Raw genomic sequence first — 19,538 nt, 5'->3', positions numbered from 1 at the left:
TGTTGTTTGTGTCGTCTTGGCGCAATTTTTATGGTTCATAAAACCCGAAATTAGAAACTGCCGTCTTCCACTCACACAAACACACACACACACCCACACACGCACACAAAGACATACTTTTTATGCTGTGTTCATCCGACTAAAGCGTGAAAATCTGGCAAGTCCACTGTGAGCAAGCGAGATGTGGGAGGAGCAGCAGCATCAGCCACGAAGTGGATTTTCTTATTAGTATTACATTTAAATGGCATATAATTTGTTTGCGTCATAATATTTATGTGAGTGCTACCCCAAAGGAGCATACTGCACACACACACACTTACACACAGAGTTCCACTTTGTATTTTGTATTTTGTTGTGCTGTGTACATATTTATGTTCACTTGGCTGCCGCTTCAGGGTCCCGCTGATGATGTCTGACAACGTCCGTCGGCCAAATTCGCATTTGTAACCATGGCTTTTGTGGGTTGGCGACGCAACGCAACGCTGCGAAATCCCACCGCGAAGCAAAAATCACGATTTCGTCTTCTTAGAAATTGTATACAATTTGTAAGTGCCTCGCTGACTGCTTGCACTATGCAGCGCACACGCGGCGTATGCGCAATGTTGTATTCAAAGTCTGTCTGTATGTGTGCTTGGGCGTGCACCAAGGGAAAACAACAACAACAACAACAGCTAAATCAACAGCAAGAACAATTTGCTATTTGTCTTAAACGGCGTTGCTCTTGTTTTCGCTGTGTTTGCGTGCGGAAATTTTTAATTGCCGCTTTAACGGGGAGTGGCCAAAATGGCTTTCGTTATTGTTGTCGTCTTTGCTGCTGCTGCTGTTGCTGTTATTTTCGTACGTTTTGTTGTCCGCGTTTCCGTGTTGTTCTTTTGCCTTTGAAAATGCCACTTGTCCTGTGTGACTGCCCTTTGCACATAAAAAATACGTTTTCTTTACATTGCCATTTATTTTCACATACACACACACACACACACACACAGGGTAGAAAAACGATAGACATAGAGATTGAAAGAGCGAGCAAGAGTGTGTGAGAGAAAGGGAGCAGACATAGTCACAAAGGAGCACGGCACGGAGATGTCCTTGAGCCCGTCTCCTTTCAGAATGCCAGCATAAGAACAAGTTAAGACCGAAAATAAAAAGAAGCAAAGGAAGAAATTCGCATAAATCAAAGCAAATATTTTGCTTACGTTTTGAAATCCAAATAGAGCTCCTTAGGCACAAACCCAGCTCCGCTTCGCTCGCAGTACCTTAGGCTTAGTCCTTGGCCTGACTCACCCCTCATCATCATCATCATCATCATCGTCGCAACAAAAGCGCACATTCAAAGTGATTCAAAGGCTAATCATTGGATTCTTGTTCTCTTCTTCATTGCAGCATCAAATTGACATTGCAGCAGCAGCAGTAGCAGGAGCGCCAAAGACAGAGATTGATATTGTGGAAACAACACGAATTTGACTTGTGCAGCTGAAGAACGATTGAAAAGGGAAGGAAATGAGCTCAGCAGCCACGAAACTGGTGCCCCAGGCTCCAAGTGGGCCGCTGCCTAGTAATGGCGGGCGCCAAGTTTACGCTTTGCTCTTTGAAGCTTGAAAATTCAATAGCGGCAACAACAAGAATCCCGAGCATAACTGCAACAGGAAGCAGAACAACAGCTGGCCAACAGGAATATGCGCTGGCAAAGGTAACCAAAATTCGTAGAAGAAAAACGAACGTAAATTGAAACGAAACGCAGATCAGAAAAGAAAAGCGAAGAGAGCTGAAATTGATACCGTAATAGTCGCTCAACCGTGAACAGCCCAGCTCCATCAAAGCCATCGGCCAGCATCACAGCAGTCACAGTCGTCGATAGTCGTCGACTGGCAGGGAGATGCCGCTGACAATGCGGCGGGCTTGGACCCACAGACTGTTGCTGTTGCTTGTGTTGCTGCAGCTGCTGTTGTGGCCGGCACGTTGCGAACTGGCAACGGAATCGAGTGTTGCACCGCAGCCGGCGAGAGCTCGCATCAAAACGAAAGCGGAAAGCATGGCATCAAACGTTGGCGACAGCTTCAATATACGCCATGGTCGCTCTAGGGCCCACATGCTGCACAGCAGCAGCCCCAACAGCCCCAACAGCAACAGCACACGCTTGACGCTGGTCAATGATGCTGCAACTGGAACTGGGGCTTTTCCCTTGCCATTGCCAGTGCCCACACAGCAATCGGGCACAGGCGGAGCGACAAGTCCGCCAGTCACGCATAAAATTCGCAAATTGCACAAGAAGAAAATCAACGAGGTGATACGTAAAAGCGTCGACAAGAGCCTGGGCGTGGTCAGGCCGGTGAAGAATCATCGCAGTCTCGCCGAGGCCGAACATCTGCAGGGCCGGCCCACAGATGTCGACGATGCGGACGATGATGAGACCGCGGCGGCACTCGATGAAGTAATGCAATTGGCGGATGAGATTGATTTGGAGAACTCATTAGTGTCAGCCTACCAGAATGTGGTTGCCGATGTGCCAGCTCAGTCCATGCTGCTGGCCACCGAGGCAACGAGTCTCGGCATTGACATCGACACTGAACCCACACCAACCAGAATGCGTGGGCAGAAGCGGAGTGACAGCGACAGCGACAGCATCACAGCTCGACAATTTGTACGCGGTGTCAACGGTGATGATGCCAATTACGAGGATAGCGATGAGGATGATGAGTTGCTGCTGTCAACAACTTCTGCTTCGCAAATCGCAACATTTGCGCCTCGTCCGGCTGCGTGGCAGCTGCAGCAGCAAACTCGCAATGTGGCCAGAACACGTCTGTTGCCAGTTATGCAGAGCAACAGCAGTAGCACTACAACTGCCAGCAGCAAAAACATTGTGGATGCCTCATTGAGAACACCTGTTCTTAATGTTAATGCGCCAGTTCATAGCGGAGACAGTCCACTCGATTACCGCCTTGATAGAATAGACTCTCGCAGCGATGTCAGCAATATGGACGATGACGAAGATGACGATGATGTCGATGCAGATGGCGATGGCGATGAAGATTCGGATGCAGATGCAGATTCAGCTGCAGATTCGCAGGCGGATGAAGATGTAACCGAGACGGAAGCAAGCAATGCCGACAATAGCACAGACTTTGCCATTGGCCAGTGGCCAGCAGAGTTGGAGTCGGAGCCAGAGGCGAAGGCACGCTCGCAGGCCAGCACAAGCGAGGGTATCGAGATGAAGCAGATCAACTTTAACTACGAGTCCGAAGCGGAAGCGGAGAACGATGCCGTGCAGGACACATCCGAGGTGACCATGGACGATGGCTATCCGCCGGAGGTGCTAATCGATGACAACAGCAAGCAGCTGGTGATTGGCGATGTCGAGAGCGATGCCGATGGCGACGATAGCGTTGATTCCAATCAAATAACAGCCGATGTGATTAATGCGCGCGATAGCAAAATTGACTTGGTATCCAAGTTTTTGCAATATATTGAACAGCAGCATTTGATGGGCTCGAACTGTGTGGCCGGGACTTCGCTCAATCTGGGCGAGGGTGTTGTTGACCGCTATGCCCAGGATCGATTTCGTGTCGAGGCCGAGGTGGCCGTCAATCGGGCCAATATGTTGACCAGGTGAGTCAAAAGTCAAACTTCCTTCACACACAGACACACAGACATACTTATTATTCACATGACAAACTTTTCCAATCGAAACTTGGCTGCTGGTCGAGTGTGCAGCCAAACGGAATGGCCACTGGCCATTCAAATTGTTTGGCATATGTATTCGGGCAACGTTTGTAGCGTGGGAGTCAATAGCCGCCATGGTCACCGGTTTCATGATCCAAGCATCGATGTATTGAGCTTTAATCACAAGAGCAAATGTTGCATGAGCAATATTTTTTTTGTCGTTTGCTTCCATTTTAATTGAATCACCAATATCGTGGTAACTATTAGTACTTTTACTTTAATATTTGCATATTTTGTTTAAACCAATCAAATTTCAAATTTTAACAAGTAACAAAGCTACAGCCGAGTGTGTTCGACTGTGAGCTACCCATTTTGAATAAAAGCAAAACAATGTGGTACTATTCTTAAAATATACCAAATTAATATACCGAAAAAATATTAAAATATACCAAAGGCTATAGTTTGTATATTGTTATAGTACTATTTTAAATAAAAGCAAAACAGTGCGGTATTTTTTTAAATATACCAAATTAACGTACCACACAATTACAAAAATATACCAAAGTTTTATAGTTTTTGTATTTATATAATACTATTTAGAATAAAATATACCAAATTAATATATCTCACAAATACAAAAATATGCCAAAGGCCAATGTTGGTTTTTTGATATAGTACTATATCCAAAAATATATACCATAGAATGCAAATTGTACCAAATATGCAGATCAAAAATATATACAATTTATAGAGTCGGAGATGCCTTTTTCTGCATGTTACATTCTACTCACTCGATTGCGGGTATGCAAATCATTAAAGTGGCTGTACAAAAAACTATGTTTATCTAATGATTTTTTTATTGAATTACAGAAATATTTATAAAATTCCAAAAAAAATTAATTTATTGAATAATGTGCATACAAATTATGTAGAAAATTGTATTTATTAGCAAATACAAAACATTTTTTTTAAATAGTATTTAGTTTCAATTGCAGCTGCAAGTTTATATGCGAAATATTCATATTAAAAAAAATGTTTCATCCAATTAAAGATAGAATTTAAAAACGACGCATTTGAACAGTGGCAATTTTTGCTGCTGATTTTGCTGAATTTTGACAAACAGAATTTTATTATCCTTTTTGCTGCGTCATAGGAGCAACAAGTCCTGGGGGTGGAAGCTAGTTTGTACAACATTTGGCATTTTGCAGATTGGCAAAGCAAATACAAAGCAAAAAAAAAGAATAAGCGAGAAAAAAGTTAATTGCGTATGCGTGATATACAAACAGGAGAAGAAAAGTTAGTTTGCGGACAATTAAGCAGAAGCACAAAGATAAGTAATTAGTTGTTTATATATTTAAGTTAGTTAGTTAGTGCAGACACAGAATAATTCCTTGTTATTTGTTCGTGCTCAAGTTAGCTCGGCGCACAGAGTGGACTACAATTTTGATAAAAGTTCAATTACTTAACCGAACTGTGTAACAGAAACCGAGCACCGACAACTGAGAACTAAAAGCTGAAAGCTAAGCGAATGGCCATTGGCCATCTAACCAACGAAAAAAAAAAAACAGCAAAAAGTTGGTCAAAACGAAAGCAAACGCAAACGCACGTCATGGGCCAAGGGCTTTGATTTACTTTGACAACCGCAACAATGGCAATTCTTCTGGTTTTTCTAGGAATTTGCAGCTGTCGCAGTGTGTGCGTTTAGTTTTTGTTCATTTCGCCAACGATTTCAGGCGTATCCCTGGCTCTGGCTCTCTCTTTGACAATCTCAAGGACATGCCATTTTCATCCACTCTCCGTCCCCCTTAATGCTCCGCCTCTATCTCAACTGCTTGCTCTAGTCCAATATCAACCAGCAGGCAATGTTGAGGCGACATTTGTTCGTCTCTCTTTTGGGCATTCAGCCACAATAAACACGAAAGTTTCAGCTATCCGTGCATAGACACAGACTCAGACACAGACAGAGACATTTTCACCACCGATACAGACGCAGACAGGACGCATATGTGGGCTACTGTCCATTACTTTGGAGCACTGTTGCTGTAGCCACCTGCATATAGCTCTAATTGTAAGTGTGTGTGTGTGTGTGATCATATCGATGTGTGTGTTTGTTGGGCATTGAATTTATGTCTCTGTGAAAAAGTGCTTCAACTTTTTGCTTCCTTTTTGGTTCGGTTAGCTTCGATTCTGACAATATTAAAAAAAATAGAAGGAAATACTATATATGGAGAGATGAAGAAAAATGTGAGCTAAAGAAAAGTCATGCATTGACATGTTTTTTCTTCGATTTGCCTTGATTGTTGCTACATAATTTTCTAGTGGCGACAAGAGCTTTTTTCGCTCTAACGATGAGAATCAACGTTGTTGGAGTCCAATAGCATTGATTAGACGACGCTCAAATCATGGCCATTTGTTCGGCCAAAGTAAAAGTAATTTATTAAAAGCCGGTCGGATACAAACATCAGCAAATGCCGAAAGAAAAACGAAAAACATGACAAGTTTCGTTAAGGTAAACGATATTTAAATACCCTAAGAAATTATCGAAATAGAATTGACTTTAATATCTTAATGGATTGTCCTTAGTTACCACGTAAATTTAAAATTAATCGGAATGTTTTCATTTCAACAACAAGTAACATTTGGGGCGATGAAAACCTAATAGCTTCGTCGGTCAAAGTACAAAGAATGTGCTGCAAAGACAAGCTGACAAATTTAATGTACATTTGCTGCCTGTCAATAAAACACAAATAAACAATTAACCACGCCGACAACATGACAAATTAAGTGGATCGTGAACAGAGGAACGACAAAAGCGACAGAACAGAACAGAACTCTGAATCGATTGGCCTGGAGAGCAATAAAATGGCAAAGTGCTGTTGCTAACGTCAAATGTCAATAAATTAAATTGTGTGCTGGCTTTCGGAACAGGATCAACATTATTGCATTTAGTGTCATATGTTAGACGTTTGTTTTCATTACAACTGAATACCCAACGCCAGTATTTGTTGTTGATGTTGTGTGTGTGTGTGTAAAATGTTGCCCTCGGGAGTTGTTGCTGATACTATGTACTATATTAGAGCGCATTTCTATTGACGTATATTAATGCCCAAGGCTGTCATGCGGCAACTGTACTAGGATCAGGCAGCTGGGCAACTGATTTATTCACTCAGGGTGCGGGTCAATTTGAAATCCCTTGTTCATAATACGGAGCGTGGATATTCATCAGTTATTTTAATCAGTTCTCGATAGGTCGCCAACGCAATTTATTTCATGTGCAAACATAATCAAGGACTTCCGGCCTTGCTCTGCCCGGCTCGGCCCACGCGGCACTCGAAAGTTTTGTTCTTCGAAGGGCAAACTAGGGAAATCGCACCCCGCAAAAATGTTGCCGGAGATATGAGATATAGGAGTATACGTTAAAAGAGAGCCGACGGCTGCAAAGCATCCGGCGTAGACAACAGTCATTACGGAGCCAGACACCGTTTGGAGGAGGCGTTGCACAGTGGGCTAAAATACCGGGGTTTTTGCAAAGTAACTAAATTTGATTTAAATCGTGTTTATGTTTTCCGCTCACACACAAACTTTTCTCATTTCCTTTAATGCAGACAAATAAATAATTCTGATTACAAACTAAAATTTATTGCATATTAAGTTTTGTTATTTTTTTGTTTTAATATTTTGCTTTACGATAAATGCATATATCATTGTAAATTTAATCATTATTCCTTGATTTCCAATAGAAAGGTTTCCTTTTTATTATTTAGCAATTTCAATTCGAAAAGTAAATGTACAATTGATGTCTTTTCATTTCCTGTAATGAATAATAATAATTTGAAATAATAGTAAGCATTAAAAGCATTTAAAGTGTTATTCGATTTTTCTGTTTGGCATAAAGATAAACAGAAATGGAATTTAAATATCATTGTGCGATTTCCAATAATGAAGATTATTTTTGTATTTCGTGTATTTATTTAAATTCTACAAATTTCTTTTATAAACTTTAAACTCATTCATTTCCTTTAATTTGTAATTATAATTTGAATTGATAACTAGGACATACTGAATTTTAAGCAACAAATTATTTTAATTTCAAATATGTTTCTTAAAGATATAAGCAAATCTATTTGAAATTAAAGCATCATTATTTTATTTCTTATAGAGATGTTTTTTATTAGCGTTATTCATTTCCTTTAATTCTAACAATTAAATTTCAATTTATTGCATTAAAATGCCATCATTTTGTATTTATTTAAACAAAATACAGATTTGTATTTAAACAACTTTGTGTAATTTCAAATATAGATGTTCATTTTTGCTACAATTTTAATTTTACAATTGAGTGTCACCATTTAAGTTTCATATAGTTTCCAATAAACATGGTTTCCCTTTTTTGTTTGGCAAATACTCCAAATAAATGTCAAATTAAATTTTATTTATATCAAAAAAAGTATGTAAATAATATGATTACAAATTAGTGTTTACTGCATTAAATTGTCATTATATTTAAACAAGTTTTGTTTAATGTCGATTTTAATGTATCTAACATTGTGTAATTTCCAATAGACATGTTTTCCTCTTGTTTTTGTCTAATACAATTCCCCAAATAAATGTCAAATTTAATGTTATTTATGAGCTTAGGTCAATTGTAGTTGCAAATGCATAATGAAATAATATTTTATAGATATTAATTAAATAGAACACCAGCGTTTGCCCTTTGGGCACCACGGTGCCTTCGATGGTGTGAGTTTAGTTGAATACACGTACCGACAAACTAATTGAAGTTATTGTTTTGTGATACATTGTTATTGTTGTTGTTGCCCGCCATTGTTGTTGGGCGTTCAGTTTTTGTGTCTAAGCATTTCCGTTTATTTGTTACGCAAACAAAAACAAGAACAGTTAACAAAGCAAAACAAAACCCAGCAAACAACAGCAAAGGGAAGACGAAGTGCAGACAACAAAGTAGAAAGAAAGGTGGCAAAAAACACCGAGAAGAGGACAGAAGAGGGAAAGAGAGAGGGACGCTGGCAGGAAAAACAATATCAATTCAAGTCGAAATTACGAGCTTCAATTGTTTTCTTGCCTTGGCCACTTTTCTTCTAGTTTTCCGTGAGCGCCGCAAAAGTGTTCGCCGTCAGCCAACTTGGCCAACAAAAACCAGCTAAACACGTACACATACACACTTACACACACCTTGAAGCCCAAAAACAAAGCGTTGAAAACGCGCAGAAAAGAGTTGGGCAAACTTTTAAGTACTTAAATGTGTTGTCGTCGAGCTTGAGCTAAAGTGTTGCCTTTCCTCTCTTAAAAACCAAAAAAAAAATAAAAACAGCCCCAACAACAATCTTTCCATTCCATTCCTTTGGCTGTACGACTTAACTGAAATTGAGTTTCCGGTTGCTTGTTGTTTGCCACACCATTTTGCTCAGCTACTGTTGCTTTTGCTGTTCTTCTTGTGTTGCTCTTTTGTCGGAACGTCAAAGTTGAAGGTGCCTTTTATGTTTTTTTGGTGGCATCTATCAGAACATTTCCCTGTCTCTGCGTTCGGTTTCACTTAAAGTTCGCCACCAGAGCGAAAGGCAGAGATAGAGGATGATGCACACAAATCGCCTGTTGTACAATCGTTTTCAATTTGTCTTTGCAAGAGTTCTTGCCTCAAAAAGCTCATATATTGCACAGCGTTTCGCTTCTCGCGAATTTATTTGCCACACAAATCGAAATCTGCATAAGCGATGCGCATGCAACAACATCGCAAACAACAGCAACGATGTGCGATTGCCTGTGGCAATAAAACGCGACTTTGGCGCGAGTTGAAGAGCTGGCGACGCAGACATGATGACAACAACAAGGTCAAAACGGATGCCAACATCAGCTTTCGTTTCCCCTTCGACACCCCTTCGCTTGCGCCCCCCGCTTTTAGCGCAATTGTGCCCATGTCATTGTCAACATCCTTCAAAGTTTGCCAGAGCAAACAAATAAATATGCAAGTGCGGACAGGACAGAGACAAAGAGGGAGAGATTGACTCGAACAGCACACACACAGAATCACAGATAGAGACACACAGCTCGAGATATACAACTAGATATATACATAGCGCAGATACTCATCAGAGAGGGCACATGGCTAACATCCGCGTTTGCTTTGGCTTTTTGTGCCGCTTGATTTGGCTCAGCGCCCAGCTCAGTTCACAGCTCAGCGGGTGGTGCTAATAACGCCCCCCGTCTCCGTCTCCTCCTCCGCTCCCGTTCGTCTGTTGCCACACCAAACCAAGGGCATCCGCATCCGTTTCGTTCCGGCGGCTCCCTTGGCTGCTCAGCTTAACTGACTGCGTTGTTGCGGTGCTCTTTTTCACAGTGCCGCAACAGTAGCAATTGCAGCAGCAGTAGCAACAGCGGCAGCAACAGTGGCAGCAACAAAATGGAAATTGTTTTCATTTCGCACAAAACATTCCTAATGTGAATTTCAACTGGCTGCGTGGCTCGCCAATCCCCCGCCTCCGCCCCATCGCTACACATTGCTGTGCAACAATACTTACACAGTAGTACACAAGTGCAACTGAAGGGAACGTGCAACATGCAGCAGCGTGGCGCTGCGGTTACAGTGGCGACTGCAACCACTAAGCTCTAGCCACTCAACTGTGCCGCGGCCTTTTTCCACTCGGTTGGCTTTTGTAAGCGCATCTGACTTTGACTTTTCGGATACAATTGCAAGTGTAAATGTTATGGCTTTGTTGCATGCATCAACATCAAGCGTATAACCCAAACACTCAGCTCTTTCTTTCTTTCATTCTCTCTCTCTCCCTCTCTCTCTCTCTCTCTCTCTCTCTCTCTCTCTCTCTCTCTCTCTCTCTCTCTGTCTCGCTCTCTATTCAACTATTCCATCTTTTCTTTGCCTGCAAGCTGTCTCAATGGTGCAACACATGTTGCCATAACTTAACAGCTTAACAAACTTGTCGACCACTTGGCGTATGCGTAACATTTAAGCCAAGCTCTAGCTGTAGCGCATACGCCATGGTGGCCAGTCTATTTTTACGCCATAAAAACCCCTGCCAGCCTGTCATTCTGCAGTTAATCCGCCGTCGAGTGAGGGGCCAAAAACAAGTCGAAAAATCATAGACATGCGCCGCATTGTGGCAGCAAAGTTTGCCCCGTAACTTTCGCTAGCCCCGCAGGGAGAGAGCGTCGTTGCCACAGTCGGCTCATTATGACCGGGCTGCGTGTTTGCTGCTTTAGTCTGGTCTGCTCTCTACTGGTTTGGGAGGGGGGAAGAAAGAAAATCAAAAGAAACTTTTTGCCCAAAAAACGCCGGCCAAGTTTTTGCGTTGTTCCGCAGCAGCAATAATAATCATCAGGCGCGAGCAAAGAAGTTAGCAACTTGAAAGCAATTAACGGACTAAATCAAAAAAACATTTTTCAAAAAGCCAACACACAAAAGAAATACACAAAAGCAACACAAAATGGGCGTGTTCGAATGGGAGTGGGAGTGTGTGTTCGAGTATGTGTTTATGTGTGTGTGTGTGTGTGTTTATGGGCTGCATAAACATGTCAACACCAACTGCCGACTCCTGCTCCACAGCTTCTCGCTTCCGCCTCTGACTCATTTAGCCATTTGGCATGAGCCACAAGCGTGTGGTAACCACCGCCGTATCCTTTTGCTGCCTTGGGCCAATTGAACGGGGCAAACAATTTTTAATTAATTTAACTCCTCATACCCCTCGGCTAATTGGGCACATATTGCACAGCTAATAAGGGGTATCCATTGGGGAACGCATATTAAGGAAAAGGTCACGGTTCGCATGTTACGCTTAAAAGCGTTGAGAGCTGTAGGAGGCTTAAGCTGACTTTGTACTTGACGGAAGTAGACCAAGGTAATGCAATATTTGAGATATTCATATAAAATCGAGTTTGCTCGACTGCGACAATATACCAAAGACTATGTTATTTATAATACTACATTCTAAATATACCATACAGGTCAAAGCAACTAAGACCCATAGTAAATAGGCGTTTTTGCCCATACAAAAGAATATTTTAAATAACTTTTATGATTTTTATTTGATAGCAAATTTTCAGAAATTATAAAGACCATAGTTATTATTGTGGGCGTCGCATAAATTCGCAACACAGTTGATCTGCGTGCAAGTATAACAAATGCTGTCGTAAAAATTACATCACTATTTCTTACAATCTGCGAAATTTAGATGTTCAAACGGACTGACAAACAGAAAGATGGACTATATCGTCTCGTAATATATAAACTTTAAAGAGTCGGAAATGCCTCCTTCCTGTAATAATACACTTCTTCCCTATGATTAACGGTATAAAAAGTGGCTTTTTCATAAATCAATTATTTAAATTGTTTGTTTTTAATTTTCTTTGACCTTAAATGAAGTATGAAGCATTAAATTTATCCCTAATCGTGCTCTATCGCCATTTGTTGATCCATACAACCTTTTTATAATGAAGTGCAAATCTGCATTAAATGTCGATTTTAATGATGAAATGAATTAACTGAATTCATTAATCTCTTTGAATGCGTTTTATGGCTATTTGAAGTTTCCATTAGCCGCCTGGCACGATTTCCATATTCATCTCATCAAGCCGATCTCTAATTTAAAATGAGGAAAAAGCAATTAGCATTGAATCACATTTCAATCAGATACGGCATTTTATCGGCACATGGCTGGCATTTTGTGTTTGATCATTTAATTATGGCCTAATTAAAATTGACAAAGTCCTTGCTGCTTATGGGCCATTAAAAAGCTAGCGGAAAAATAAACATTTGCCTGGCCTGCGCCAAAAGAAAGCCCAAGCTGGCCACACTAACAAAAGCCAAGCAACTTTGGGGACAAAAGGCGCTGTGCTTCAACCAAAAAGGTCGACGACGATAGACATTCAGTTACGCTATCTTCTTTTCTCCCTGCCGGCAGGTGTAGAACCCCTTCGGTGATGATTTGCAGGGTGTTGAACATGCGTTGCAACGTTGTGCTTTGAATAATTAAAGTGGAACATTTTCGCATTCAATTAAGACGTCGACAGCAACACACAAAACACTCACACACCCACAGACACACAACAGTCACAAAGTAAGGTGCTTGAATAATGCCGAAGGACAAGTTGTGTGGCCTTGTGAAAGTTGAAGAAAGTTTGTGTATTATAATGCTGAAAATGGCCTGCAGTCCCCGTCGATTCGTCGATTTGATTTGATGTTGTTATTCTTGTTGTTGTTGTTTTTCCCTTTTTCGTTTGTAGACCTTTCTCTTAGGTGCCGCAATGAGAATTTAATTTGCCAATTTCGCTTTTAACTCGATTTTCGTGCATAATTAATTGATTCTGACGCACAAAATGCCAAAGTACATTTAGTTTTCTTTTTAATTTTTTGAATTCCTTTAATGATATTTGTTATTTGTTGTTCCCTAAAAATCAATCTTTACTGCGGCAGCTCAACTCGACGGCGTCGGCCTTGTCATCGACTTTAAGGCAAATTGGCATTTGTAAATTATACTCGCTAATACTCGGGGACCAGTTCAGCTCTCAGTTTCTCAGTTTCCGTCAGATCTTCTGTGTGTCAGCCTTCACAAGTCAAATAAAAAGCGGCTTAAAAGCCAGCTCACTGATGATGCTTTGGCTGTTTCTTTGCTCCACCTCACTTCTTTCGCTCTCGCCTGGCTCACTTTGTTATTTGTTTCTTGCCCCTACTTATCCCCGACTTTCACAAGTTTGTAATATGTATTTCACATGCTGATGTCGCTGCTGCTGTTACTACTGCAGGGGAAAGGCGGACACCATATGCAAAACAAATAAGCAGCCTGGCCCGCGGCTCACAGCGGCTTAGGCGCCGCTGTGACTGTCATGGAGATTCACACAACTCACACAGCCACAAACATACACACATAGGAGTGTGTGGCAAGTGGGACAATGGGGAAGAAAGTCTTGAGCCATGACAGACAAGCGTTGTTATTAGGTAGCATCTCTTCTCGGCCTTGGTCAACGATTTTTAATTAAATGTCAGCGGCTTCAAGTGTATACAACAAATAACAAAAGATGCGGCAACTTTATGTAATTATCACCACACACACACACGCAGGCACATACAAGCTCTTACACTTACACTCACGCACACCGTTATAAGAACACATAATCTGGTCATTAAAAATTCTCACTCCGCAACATTAATACTCTTAATGTGTATGCTAGTGTTTCCATATTTCTTTTCACTGAAGTGCAATGCCATACAGACGCTCGCTTGTGTATACACTTTCTTATGAAATAAATAAGCAATATATTATATATATTGCTTATATATATTATATTATTAAAACGTAAATTAAACAATATTTTGATTCTAGTGTGTTTAATAAGAAGTCGCTTCATTATTTTTTATTTATTTATTTTATTTTTATTTTTTTTTGTTTTAGAGTCCACAAAAATCTGTCGACATAAAAATAATTTAAATCTTAAATTCAAAATTAGAGAGAAAATATTAGATCAAGTTGTCGATTAGATAAGAAGTGAACTCGATAAATAAAACCCTTTAATCAAATAAAAACACAAACAAATTAAATGAAATATTAATTCAATTAGTAAATTTAGTTTCCTATACCACGTTAGATAATAAAATATATCTTCATATTGTATAAAAACTCTTTCAAGGAATAAAATTGAGAACATTTCTACCATGTTTATATAACATATATCCTCAAAATTTTGCATAATAGTTATGCCATGCTTATTTGTGGAAGCAAAGTTTAACTAATTTTGTAACATTTTAATTGAAATTTTTGTATTATTATTATTATTAAGTACTTGAACCAGTATAGCAATAAAGTTCCACAACAACATCACATTTTAGGTAAAACTTATTCAGGTCAAACCTCATACACATCTTTAATAAAAAGTAACAGCTATCCACATATTAAGTAAATACTCAAAGGCTGCCCCAATAAGTATGCTATGGTTTTTTTCTAGGGGGAAACTCTCAAGGTGCCTGTCGCTGTCGCCGTTGCAATTAGCAAGGGTATTTCATTTGTGGCATCCCCCAATGCCAGCTGTTCTTTTAGTTGTTGTTGTTTACTCTTTTTCACATAATACACACGCACAGTGGGGCAACAACAGAACGGTTGCACTCGACTCTACTTACAGAGTTACTTACTCATGAGTGCACCAACAACTTCAGCTCCTGCTGTTCACCTGTCCTCAGTCTTTGCCCCTCTCTCTCGCTCTCTCTGTCTGTCTGTTTGTTGTCTCCGTCTAACTACCTGAATGGTTGACGCACCTAGAGGAGCTTTCTGCTTGTTTTTACCCTTTTCAGCACTTAAGTGAGGAAAAGTGTCTTTAACACACTTTGCTGAGGCGTCACACAAGAGGATGCAACGGGGTGGAGCTCTGGTGAATGCTGTGCGTAAGTGCACAGTTGCAGTTCTACGAAATTGCCGCATTTTGAGAATTTGCAAACTAAGAGTTCAAGTGGTCTGGCTGGGGAACCGAATACAGTTTGCCAGAGAGTGAGAAAGAGAGAGCTATAAAGTGCAAGAAATAGTGTTCACTTAGCTGAGGATAGCTAATTAAACAGTCTACAGCCAAACCACACACAGACCGCAATGCTCAGCATTTTTGACTACTTATGTATGTACTTGTGTCCCATTTGCACTTGAGAGGACATCCATTATATACTTATCATATTAGTAATTGCCCAAGCGAATTGTCTGGCCGTAAATCACATGTGAGTGTGGAAGCTGTCGCAAGATTACTTGCAAAGTCAGCAACACCATCATCATCATTACCCAGCCTCAAGTTTCGATCTTTTTTTTTTCTCTATTTGGCTTTCTTAAGTCTGCAAGCGACTTTTGAGCCATGAGACGAGACTGGGGCCTGGCCAAGTCGACTGACAAAATGCCGCTGACATTTACAAATGAAGCTCGAGTAAATCAACTAATTAATGTGCCACGCCCCGAGCGAGCGAACTTGTCAAATGCACACTTAACTCCGCTCGCTGTGTGTGTGGCGTTGACTTTATCCGCTCTATTGGAAAATAAAGTCAACCAAGCAGCCGCCTAATGTGTGGACAAACAAATACAAAAAAAAAAAAAAAACGAAATACCAAGGACATCTCTCTTCATGTAAAACAATGTGTCCCATGAGTAAACCAATGCAGCACTGGCAAGCACTAGGTGAAAATGGATGAGCATTAATATCTCTGGAGATATGAATTTGGGGCACAGTGAGACAATGAATAATGAGGCTTGTCAGATATTCGGCATTCTTAATGGAATCTACATTTACAAATTGTTTCATAATGGATCACAAATTAAACCATTGAGTTTAATACCTCAATTCGTAAATTTAATATGGCAAAAATATTTTTTTTTTACCTTCTTTCACAAGTTCAAGATCAGAATGTGATATGAGCAAATGAAGTGCAGCACTCTCATTGCTTTTTGCATATTTATATGCACTTTCAGCAGCTATTTTCATTTATATACTGCGCCAACCTTGACCATCGCACAGAGACTTTCTCTGGAATCAAAAGTTATCCGTAGAAATAATAAATGAAGCAAACAGCAAACACATACAAAACTCATGCAGGGACATTCAATGGTTTTTGTTAATGCCCAAAGTAACTATTATGTTAAAGCGACATTTTAATTAATGCTGGCCAGAGGAGACATCAACCAAACAGAGAGAGAGAGAGAGAGAGAGAGAGAGACTAAAGGCAAAGGAAGAGGAGAAACGGACGCCACTCAAGGCAATATCTTGAACATAATTTTCTCATTTCCTCACACTTGTACAATATAGTACACATGTATATATATAGCACACCTACATACAACAGCCGGAGAGCTGAGACGGCACAATAGCCATAGCCGACAGGCAGCAAGAAGCACACTTGAGCACAGCTTGAAGCAGCATAATGCGCTGCGCCTATAAGTGCACTTGTGTTTGTGCCCCAGTCCCGAGTTGTTGCAATCGCTTGCTGTAATGGGGACAGCTGCAGGGGGTGGCCAAAGAAGGGGCGGGGCAGTTGCCAAGCGGTTATAAAAATATAAATGACAGCCCAACACAAAATGAGTGGAAGAACCCGGGCAAACAATAATAAGTCTCGTATGCCTTTCACTTGACACCAACCCAGCCCAAAGCCACTTTCGGCCTGTCTACTATATATGTGTTTCCGCATGGATTTTTAATGCAATTTCAGTTCGTAAATTCAGTTGCTTTCTCACATGCATTCATTCATTCTCTCTCTGTCTGCTTGCAGAATCTTCAAGACAACAGCGCATTCGGTGCAGGAGGATGTCAATTTGCTGCACGCTTCGGTATTATCCATGGTGGAGTTCGACGATGATATATTTGCCGCCGGGAATTGCTTCGATTGGAATGAACATCCATCGCAACCGGGTCTCTTTTGTCCATTCGCATATCGGTTGCCACCGCCCAATCTGGGGGCCATATTCGCCAAGGATCTGGCCATGGAGTATCATTACCTGGGCAACACATCCGAATGGTTCTTTCTGGCGCGCAAAAATGCCGAGAAAGTGATAGCACGGAACGAACAGTACCTGAAGTGTAAGTGCCAACCTGATTTATGCTCAACTTGTGAATTGGATGAGGTCTGTTCTCGACTTATATTTATGAGCCGATAACAATATGGGGGTTTGGGTTTGGGTATGAGTATGACATTGAATATTTATATTTGCTGCGTGCTTTAATCTCTGACTTCATTAGTCACTGTCCAGACAGCGGGGGAGAAGTTTTGTCACAAGGAACCGGCCATAAAAGCAGAAGCTTCTGCCTAATTGCGTCGCCATTTCATGGCAAATATTTTACGGCTGCTTTATCATTGCCCTGCTCTCCAAGTTGGGCAAATTTCTATCATAGCCCAACAATTAAGCAAATAAATAAGAGGCAAAATGCCGGCGCACACGGACTCTAAATACCTTTGCGAGACAACGACGCCACTTAAAATGTAAATGAACGGCTCGCAATCTTGGCAACGTCTTTCTAATTAGTCCTGATTCCAAACGTGCGCAATCACCTGCCGAGAGAGAAAGGAAGGAAGAAATGTTTAATTTATGCATATGTCACAGTTGCTGGGCAGCCGCTTTCAATTTCCGGTCTGCCGTCTGTATTCATATGCGTTCAAGTCAATTAAACACACACGGAGAAACGATTCACATTCGCAGCATATTTAATCGGTATATGCTTCAGGGCTTATTACTTGAATTAACAGGCAATGCTGAAACAATCGACGCATTAAATGCAACTGGCAACGAAATAACATTTAATTATGCATTTACTGACTACCGATTTTCTCACTCACATTCGCTGTCAGCCAATCCTTCAATTTGTTTGACAGCTGCCACAATGCACGATATGCATAATTTGCAGAATTAAAGGTTACGTATACGCCACGTGTGTGTGTGGGGTGTGGTGTGCCATCGTGTGTTTAGCACACGAGCATGCAAATGGACTTGTTTGTTCGACTGCTGGCCCAACTAATATACACTATCCATGCCTCGTCGTATATTCCACATTTGATGAACGCCATTACGTTCGGAGTGAAAGAGGAGCTTTGGCTTTTTTGTAGCCTCTGGTTGCACGGCAAATTGCATGTGATGCACAAACATACAAATTCCAAAATGACAAACGGAATCGAAAACAAACACGCAGACTCTAAGGTTCCGAGAACTTCCGTAACCGGACTCCCCACCGCTTCTAAACACACATAGTAGAACACAGTGTTCGAGTTCATGCATACTAATGCCGTTTTGTTCGTTTTTTTTGGCAGTGGGGCAAACGGCACCAAATTGCAGCCTGTTTCGGGAGGCAAACAAAGACCTCTCTTGCCGGCCAACTATTTGCCACAGATAAAAATTCATTTGTTCGTTGCTCGTTCGCCTCGTTTGTTTGTTAGAAGAGGGAGAAATTGGGAACGATTTTAGTGTGTATGTGGGATATTGAAATTGATGGAGATGAACCAAAAAAAACAAACTGACGAAATATTATTTTTGCAGCTCAAATAATGAACATAGCCGCTTGAACTTTTGCATGTGTGTGTGTCTGTATGTATGTAAGTGTGTGTGTGTGTCTGTGGGTGTGTGGGGGGCTGACCACCATTTGACAAGGAGTCATTTATCTGTGGAAAACAACGACCTCGACTTGCATAAAACTAAGTTGAAAGATGCCTCACGGAATAACCGCAACTATGAACTATGATTTACGGTCCTCGACGTGTGTGTGTGTGGCAAATATAGAGTTTTAGGCTAGCGATGATTGCGTGCTACATGACAGCACAACTCGTGTTTGAGCCACAAATGTCAGAAGGCTAATAAAACCTAAATGAATAACAACAGGAACACACATGGCAAGCGCGAGTTTCCTATCAATTTATCATGGAATGTTAGATAAATATTGCTTCATTTCATCAAAATTGCCTTTGCATTTATTACACAGTGATTTAATCGTGTTGCTCGTGACTAAGAAAGCCAATTCTTGCTTGGCCCATCTCTAGAACGAAGCGTGTTAGAATGCGCCTTAAGGTCGCCATCGCCATCGCTGCTGGGATATCTGCAATGGCGTCGCTGACTTTCAATTTATATGCATTTGCATAGTTGCATCCTTCGTCTTCCTTCGACTTCGTCCTTAGTGGCTGGTGAAACTTTCTACTACAGAAATTGCTGGAAACTTTATTAAATTTTCAGCATTTTGCTCACGTCAACTGTGAACACATTCATGTATAATTTTGTAACCGCAATTAATTGGCGAGCAATTCACGTGCAATTAATTTGATTATACATTTGCGGTGCACTCGATTCAATTACAAATGTTTTTTTAATACCAGCCAATGTCCATGACTTTTTGCCAAAAAAAAATAGAGGAAAAAAATAAAA

At 40.9% G+C, this 19,538-nt stretch overlaps 1 protein-coding gene across 1 annotated transcript in view; it reads left to right on the top strand.

Annotated features, from left to right (window-relative positions):
• The window catches only part of LOC133841693 (uncharacterized), a 59,900-nt gene that overhangs the window by 13,464 nt on the left and 26,898 nt on the right, over window positions 1-19,538 (top strand). Inside the window, 2 exon segments of the mRNA XM_062274366.1 lie at window positions 1,378-3,600; window positions 16,907-17,214. Coding sequence (XP_062130350.1) covers window positions 1,871-3,600; window positions 16,907-17,214 — 2,038 coding nt within the window. The 5' untranslated portion in view covers window positions 1,378-1,870.

This window comes from Drosophila sulfurigaster, chromosome 3, assembly GCF_023558435.1.
Source record: "Drosophila sulfurigaster albostrigata strain 15112-1811.04 chromosome 3, ASM2355843v2, whole genome shotgun sequence".
NCBI classification, from domain to species: domain Eukaryota; kingdom Metazoa; phylum Arthropoda; class Insecta; order Diptera; family Drosophilidae; genus Drosophila; species Drosophila sulfurigaster.
The sequence above is the reverse complement of the archived record's forward strand: the minus strand, read 5'-3'. Positions and strand labels throughout refer to the sequence as shown.